This window comes from Pteropus vampyrus, unplaced genomic scaffold (assembly GCF_000151845.1).
Source record: "Pteropus vampyrus isolate Shadow unplaced genomic scaffold, Pvam_2.0 Scaffold103, whole genome shotgun sequence".
In the NCBI taxonomy this organism is placed as follows: domain Eukaryota; kingdom Metazoa; phylum Chordata; class Mammalia; order Chiroptera; family Pteropodidae; genus Pteropus; species Pteropus vampyrus.
The window spans coordinates 1,974,960-1,982,937 of record NW_011888884.1 but is presented as its reverse complement, the minus strand read 5'-3'; the positions used below and the strand labels follow the sequence as shown (position 1 = coordinate 1,982,937).

The 7,978-nt window shown below is 49.6% G+C and overlaps 1 protein-coding gene across 1 annotated transcript; it reads right to left on the bottom strand.

Moving 5' to 3' along the window:
- Positions 1 to 3,219: 3,219 nt before the first annotated feature.
- ACTL7B (actin like 7B) lies at positions 3,220 to 4,685 on the bottom strand. Its single transcript, XM_011364948.2, has one exon. The coding sequence runs from the start codon at positions 4,556 to 4,558 to the stop codon at positions 3,305 to 3,307; it is 1,254 nt and encodes a 417-aa protein (XP_011363250.1). The 5' UTR covers positions 4,559 to 4,685; the 3' UTR covers positions 3,220 to 3,304.
- Between the last annotated feature and the right edge of the window lie 3,293 nt (positions 4,686 to 7,978).

Sequence of the window (7,978 nt, the reverse complement as noted above, 5' to 3'; positions counted from 1 at the left end):
TTGGCCACATCTGATGCCCATGCAGAAACTGGAATTTGTGAGGAAGGGATGAAGGGGAAATGGGAGCCTCAGCTGTAGGTTCCACCTGGGGAATATTAGCTGGGCCTGAGTGCGCCCTGATCTGGGGGGAGGGACAAAAGGATGCAACTAGGATTCGTGACCTGTTCTTCACAGGCTCCTCTCCTCCTCCTCTCTGTACTAGCACTACCTTCACAGAGAGGATTCTTCAGGGTTTTTTTTGCCTGAGGAATAGACTCTTAGAGGCTGGTCCCACTACTCATCCCTCCACCTGTAGGGAGTGGGAGGACTGTGCTCTCAGAGATGTTAGTTACCGTCTCCTCCCTCATCCTGTCTGTCTCACATACTTCATTCCTATCCCACCCCCCACTTGGTTGGCATTCCCAAGTCCCAAACCACACCCCGGGAGTGGACACCCTGCCCGCGGAAGGCTGCAACCGTCCTGCCCTGCGTCTACTTTCCTTCTTCCAGAATTAGGTAGAAATCTCTAGCCTCCTGTAGTCTCCCTACAATTGTCCTTATTTGCAGTGGGTTTATGCATCTATATTCCTCTAGTAACACTTTAATTCGGTTTTAGGAGGGAGAAGAAATAAACACACACAGTCGGCCATCTTAAGCTGAAGTCACTGACCCATATTTTTCCACCAAAATTAAGTGTTCTGTGCCTGCGGTTTATGTTTAAGGAGTAAGTGATTACTGTTTTTATAGGATCTGGCACACAACGGGTGCTTTTGGAGGAGATGGCCAGGCAATGAGGGCACTGAAGCTGTGACTATGGGGCAGAAGTTGCTGTGGATGTGGGGAGTGAGGAAGAGGAGACGGGGCGGGAGTGGGGAGTAGAGACAGACATGGTTTTGGAGATCTTCAAGACCAGGATGTGGAAGAGAGTTCGCATGCAACGCTCACTTACTGCCTGTGTGATTTAGGGCACATCACTTCCCCCTATATAAGCCTCTCTTTCCCTCTCCGTACTTCATTAGGTTTTTAGGTTTTTAGGATTAGTACTAACCAAAGGTTCTTGAGTTGCAAGCAATAGAAATGAATGCTGGCTAATTAAGCAAAAGATGCTGCAGTGGCAGGTATATGTGAAGACATCAGGGTGGTAGGCCTTGGCAACTTGAAGAATGTAGGCCCCACTGAAAGGATTCATATTCAAGAAAACAATTTATACATTGTGCTGGCCAAACAAAATGTGCCTAAAAGCCTCCAGTCTGCAACACCTCCTTGCAGGAAAGAACCCAAGTTCCTGTGAAGCACCAAGGCCCTGCCAGCCCCAGGGGACTCCAGTCCAGGCTAGAAGCCCAATTCTGAGCAATAGGGAAGGACTAGATCACAAAGCATTAGGTGATTAAGGCCATGTCTGGTTCTTTCCTAAGTCTGCAGCCCACCCAGCACAGGGCCCAGGACAGAGGCAGCATCACAGGGTGTCCTGAATCAGGACTCTTTTTCTAAGGTAAGAGGTGGCTCAGAGACATTTGGCAGCCCATCGGATTACACAGCTCACCAATATCTGATCCCGCAGACATCTGGTCATGGGCCCTGGTCATAGGCTCCATTAGGAGGTAGGGGTGGTAAAGAGGCAGGAACCACCTTCTAGGTAGAAAGTTATTCACCAGCTGAAATTTCACAAGACTCAAAAGCTTCTCCCTCAGAATATTATCAGTAATGTAATAACTATGTATGATGCCAGATGGGTACTAGACATATCGAGGGGATCATTTAGTAAGGTATATGTTTAATCATGATGTTGGACACCTGAAACTAATATTGTGTGTCAACTGTAATTGGAAAATTAAATTTAAAAACTTCTCCCTCTGCCCCAAAGTCACTAAGTAGCCACCACATGTAGCACTTCTCCATTTATAGCTTTCCAACACACCGCCACCTTCCCACCCTAGGAACACTGAGCTCAGGCCTCGTCACCTTTCCAATGTGTTTGTCCACTGAATCCCCCAGTAATTGTGATCCCAAGGGAAAAGCCACATTCTGGTCATTTCTCAATCTCCAGCTCTGGGCCTCACTCATAGTAGATGCTTGGTAAATGCTTAATGGTTCCTAACCATTAAGAATCATTGCTATATATTGAATGTTTGCTCCCTGCCTCAAATTCACATGTTGAACACCTAATGCTCAAGGTAATGGTATGAGGTGTGGCATTTGGGAGGTGACTTGGTCACAAGGGCACGGCCCTCATGAATGCGATTGGTGCCTTTATAGAAGAGGCCCTAGAGATATCCCTCATCCCTTCCCCCATATGAGAACAAGGCAAGATGTTGGCAGTCTGCAGCTCAGATGAGGACCTTCACCAGAACCCGGCCATGCTGGCACCCTGACTTTGGACTTCCAGCCTCTAGAGCTGTAATAAATAAATTTCTGTCGTTCATAAACCACCGGTCTGTGGTACTTTGTTATAGCAGCCCAAACTAAAGCAACCATGTTTGCTTTTCTAGAAATAATCACGACCTGTGTCAGGAGACCTGAACTCAACCACGGACATGAACCCCTTCCTCCTGGTTCTTACATCTCTACAGGAGGGAGAGAACCACATGCTTTCCAAAGGGACTTCTGATTCCTCCAACAGCCTCTGGATTCAGTGGCTCCACTTTGTGACTCTGCAAAAATAGCTGCAGTTTTGGCTGGGGACAGAATTGAGAGGGCCATTGATGGGTGGAAATGGCCCCTCACACTCAGGAGATGCACCCCCGTGGGCTGCACTTTTGAAGGGGGCAGGCAGCGAGTGGGGGTTAGTGAAGGAGCCTGTGGCAATCGAGCAATGAGGACACGGTGGGAAGGCGACCATTGGGCAGGAACAGGAGATGGAAGTCAGACACTTGGTTGTGAGTCTCCCCCCCCACACACTGAACTATGTGACCCAAGCTAGTCACATAATCTGAGACTTCGTTTCTTCCTTGGACCACAGGCGAGTAAGCAATGTGTCTACTGAATTGGGTTTGCACTCTCAGGAGCAAATGGAACAGGAAGCTACACTCTGGGCTCTGAGATGATGTCACCATCATGAGGGGGACAGAGAAGGAGCGATGTCAGTGAGGAGAGTCCCTACCATCCACCCCCATCCCCGAGCTGGGCTGCTCCTGACCCAGCGCAGCAGAAGGTACCGATATCTCTAAGCCCAACTCCCCTCCACCTTCTGCTCTCAGTCTAGAGCAAGGATTCCAGACTAGACAACAGCCGTTTGTGTGTTAAAATTTTATGTGAAATTCTGTAAATGTATAGAGTGGCCTGAGGTCGCCTGCCCACGAGGTCTGGCCTGTTGGGGCACCGCCACTCAGCATTTGCTGTAGATGGCTGCACTGCCCCGCTCCTCAAACTCTTCCTTGCTAACCCAGAGCTGCTGGAAAGCCTGCAGGGAGGCCAGGATGGAGCCACCGGTCCACACGGAGGTCTTCCTCTCAGGAGCAGCAGCCACTGTGGGGTTGTCCCCGGGGCAGAGGACGTTCAGCTCCCTCTGAAAGCGCTCTGGGAAGCCGTCCAGCATGGTGCAGCCGCCACACAGCAGCACGTTGGCGGCCATCTCCTCCTTGAAGCCAGTCTCCTGGCACTGGCCCAGGCAGGCGGCCGTGAGCGCGGGGAGGCTGGGCTGGTTGCTGCCCACCAGGGTGGGCTTGAAGAGCATCTCGGCACACTGGAAGCGCTCCTGGCCAATGGTGATGAGCTTGCCATCGGGGAGCTCGTAGTCGACACGCAGCTCCTCCAGGGACAGGCCGAGCTCCTGCTCAGGCAGGAATGCCGCATAGCAGCACTTCTTCTTGATGTGCTCGACAATGTGCAGGTGGTCGTCTGTGAACTTTTGGCCAGCCTCGTTGAGCAGCTGCAGCAGGTAGTTGGTGAGGTCGCTCCCGGCATAGTCGGCACGGGCCGTCAGGCCTGGCAGCACATTGCCCTCGGAGATGGGCACCACGTGCGAGACACCGTGCCCGCTCTCTACCACCAGCCCTGAGGTCTTGCCATAGGAGTAGATGGACAGCAGAGACTGGGTTGTCACATGCATGGCAGGGATGCCAAAGGTCTCAAACATGAGCTCCGCATACTTCTCCCGGTTGCTGCTGGGGCTGAGCGGGGGGTCAGAGACCAGCACAGCATGCTCCTCGGGGAGGATCTTCATGGCTGTGTGGAAAATGTACTCCCAGATGTTCTGGACGCAGTCCCAGTCCACCACGACGCCATATTTTAGCGGGTTAACCAGCTTCAGAGGGGCCTCCGTGTTGAGCAGCTCATGGCCCACGTAGGTCTCCTTGCGGGTGTCGCCTGCATCGGCCACCTCGGAGTAGCGCTTGCCCACCGTGGAGGAGATGAAGTAGGTGGGCCTCGGCTCCCCCGCATAGCCACACTTACAGTACTGCGAGCCCAGGTCGATGATGAGGGCTTTGATCCTACGCACCTTCTTGGGCTTCGTCTTCAGCTGAGCGGCTGAATCTGTGTCCCGGATGCCAGCATCAGGAGCTGGCAGTGTCCCCGCCTCTCCAGGGTCACCCTGAGCCGTGCCCACAGGCATGGGGCTCGGGCTATTCTTCATTGCCATCTGCCTTCCTTGCTCACCTTTCTCACATCCCCATCCTAGAGCTCCGATGGGAGAAATGAGGGTCTACCTCCTGCAGTGTCTTGACAACCCCTGAGGATTGTGATGTCACTGGGGACTGGTCCATTCCAGCAACCCGGGGAGGGCCTGGCTTTGGTGGGGCCTTGATCCATCACCCCTGCCCCCATCCACCGAACTCAGCTTCGCTCCACAACAGAGCAGGTGGCCAGCAGAGTTTTAGAAACCCAAGCACACAGGAGTTTCGGAGGTTTCTCCTCCTGTCCCCCTTACATCCCCGCTCCTAATGCCCAGTTCACTGACTGAACACCTTTTCCTCCGCTGCTTCTTGGCTGTGAGGGTGATAAATATTTCAGCCCTCACAGTAGGCCAGGCATGTTACTTGACAGAATCCCATGAGTATGGCAGAGCTGAGGAAATCAAGGTTCAGAATTCCAATATTTGCCCACAAGCAGACAGCTCTTAGACTGTTTGTATTTTAACCCAAGTTCATCCAACTTCAATGCACCAGGTCTCCTTAAAGAGTGTGAGGGCCCCAACAGTACTCTCATCCCATCGTTCAACATTTACTGGGGTTCGTGGTGGGTCTGGCCCAGTGCAGCCTGCCTGGTGATAGATGATAGGGACCTGGTCACAACCAGTGCCCACTGTAGGTGGGAAGAAGATGGAATGGACGCAGAGGAGTTTGCAGGTGGAAGTCTATTGGGAGTACAGAGGTGCACAAAGGAGGGGGCACTCAGTGGAGGGAGGGAGTCAGAAGGTTCCCGATAACATGATGCTCAGTCAAGTATTGAAAGACATGTATCTGTCAGTAGTTAAGAGGAGGGAAAGACACCCCCAGCCAAGAGCACAGCCTGAGCGAAGGCTCAGATTGGGGCATGGCGGGGAACTGCCAGTAGTTAAGACATCAATAAAATTTTCCTAGAAGCCAAATCCGACCACTCCTTTTCTTAAAGCCTTCATTGATTTATGAAAGGCTTTAAGAAAAGGAGTGGTCAGATTTGGCTTCTAGGAAAATTTTAGAAAGATATGTTTAGCTGTAATATAAAGGGGTGATACACTGAGACCTCAAAGAAAAATTGAAGACATTCTTATAAGACTTGAAGGTGGCTTAAACTTGAGCTGTGGAAGAGGGAGACAGGTTCTAGAGCAGTTGAGAAGGCAGAATCTAATCTAACTGGTTGGTTCCCCAACTATCCTCAATTCAATCCAAGCTCTTACTCTAGAATTTGAGGTCTTCCTTCAGCTCCAGTGCCATCTCTAGCCTCAAGCATCGCATTTACATTAGATATTAGATTATATGTGGCTAGTGAGGCAGAGAGAAGGATGAATCTCTTACCTCTGCCCAAGAAAAGAAAGATGGCCTGTCATCCAGAACAGACAAATTCATCAGATTTCCATAAGACCTTCCATTCCAAACTGCTGCCCCTCTCAACCTCTCACCCCACCAAAGCAAACAAAACACACCAGATTACGGACTTTGGTGATAAAGAAAAAGAAGAGGAATGACTGGGGCTAAATTTTCCGGGAGAATTACGAGGTAATCGAGGGATTAGAGGACATAGAAAGCAAAGAGGGATTTTAAGACATAATTAAGAAATACTGCTGTAGAGCTTATAAGAATGTTTATGAACTTGTGGGAATTTTTGTTTGCTGAATTGTTTCTTGGAATATGGCACTATGGAACTGGATTATGTGGGTAACAACTTTATAAGGATTAATTGTGAGCATCGCCAAGCTCCGCTGGTGGTATTACAAATCACAGCAGCTGAGGATTGGGCACTTGATCTCACATGGACAGCAATAAGTCATACATTTTTCTTCACACTGGGTTGACATCTGTACCTCTCTGAAGAAGCCATTAAATGGTCTTGGGTCTACTTTTGGGGTTGTACAGAGCAAGCTAATTCTCCCATGTGACAACCCTTATGATATTTAAAAGCAATGTTCATGGACCCTTTGGGCCTACTTCTTCCATTCTTTATAAAAAGATAGTACGGAATGGAAAGAAGAGTAAGGCACTGGACTCAGAAGACCTAAGTTCAAATCTAGCTTCATTACTATAATCTGTACGACCCTGGGCAAACTACTCAAAATATTAGCTGAATCCGATTATGATAGTGCTATGTCCCCCTCATCAACTTGATCCCTTACCCACTGCCTCCAGGTTTGTTTTGAATAACTAGGTAGATAATGGGGCCCCTCATAAATAGACAACGCAGGGGTAAGAACAGTTATGTAGGGGATGACAATGAGTTCCAGTTGATACATGCTGACTTAGAGATGCCTATAGACCACTAGACTGTGGTATATGGAGCTCGGGAAGAGAAATGATCTGGATCCAGATTTGAGTCAATAGTGTCTCCACCTTCTGAAGAGAGCTCCTTTCCTTTACATCTCGAGGAAAATGCGCAGTCTTGATATTTGGGTTACCACACTGGGGGCTGAGGTTTGGAAAGGGGGCTTACTGCATCTGATTGGCAAGGAATCCTTTTCTTTGCTGGGAGCTCCTGACTCATAGGTCCTCAAATGTCAACATATTAAAGAGTTGGATTCCTAGGCCTAAATAGTCCTGGACTATTCAGATTCAGTAAGACTAAGGTGTGATCTAGGAATCTGCATTCATGAAAAGAAATATTTTACTTTGGCCTTCCCTTACTAGATTCTCTTTCTTCCCTTCCATAGCTGCTAAAATTACAACGGCCTGGTTCACCTTTCTTGCAAAGGTCAAGGGTGAGTGGTGTCCCCAAAACCAAAGCTGGGAGCAAGGACAGCACCTCAGGGAGAAATGTGTTTCTTGGTCTAATCTTTTCTTTCTCCACTGTAGAGGAGAACTTCAGGGTTGCTTTCAAGGAGGATCATCTCATTTTTAAGTTTTTTTGGTCTTGGGCCAGAGGAGCAAAAGTAGCTGTGACCCTTTGAGAAAATGTGGCCCAAGATAGTGTGAGCAATAGTGTCTCTACCTAGAGGGACCTCAACAGAGACAGGGAGCCCACACGCACCTTAGATGGCTAGTGACAAGTGTAAAGGGTTGCGTGTGCCAGGTCGTGGAGGTTTTGGGTGTAGACTGCTAACAGTCTCTACACTCTTCCATCATTAATATCACTTTATGATGACCCAGAGAGGAGAGAAGGGGCGCAAAGGGTGAGATGGAAGCTAAGGATGGACAAGCATGGGTAGCGGGGTAGGAGTGTGTGAAACAGAACATGTCAGGCTTTGAGTGTCGTAGTGAAGTGGGATGCACAGGGAGAGTGATAGGGTGAATGACGGTCTCCCAAAGATGTTCAATCTTTTTTCTCCCTCTTTAATTCATGCCCCCACCACGCACTTCCACCCCTGACCTATGGATGTTGCTGTCTCCCCTTAAGAACTGGATCTCTGAAGGTGGGGCGTCCCCCCCCCAAC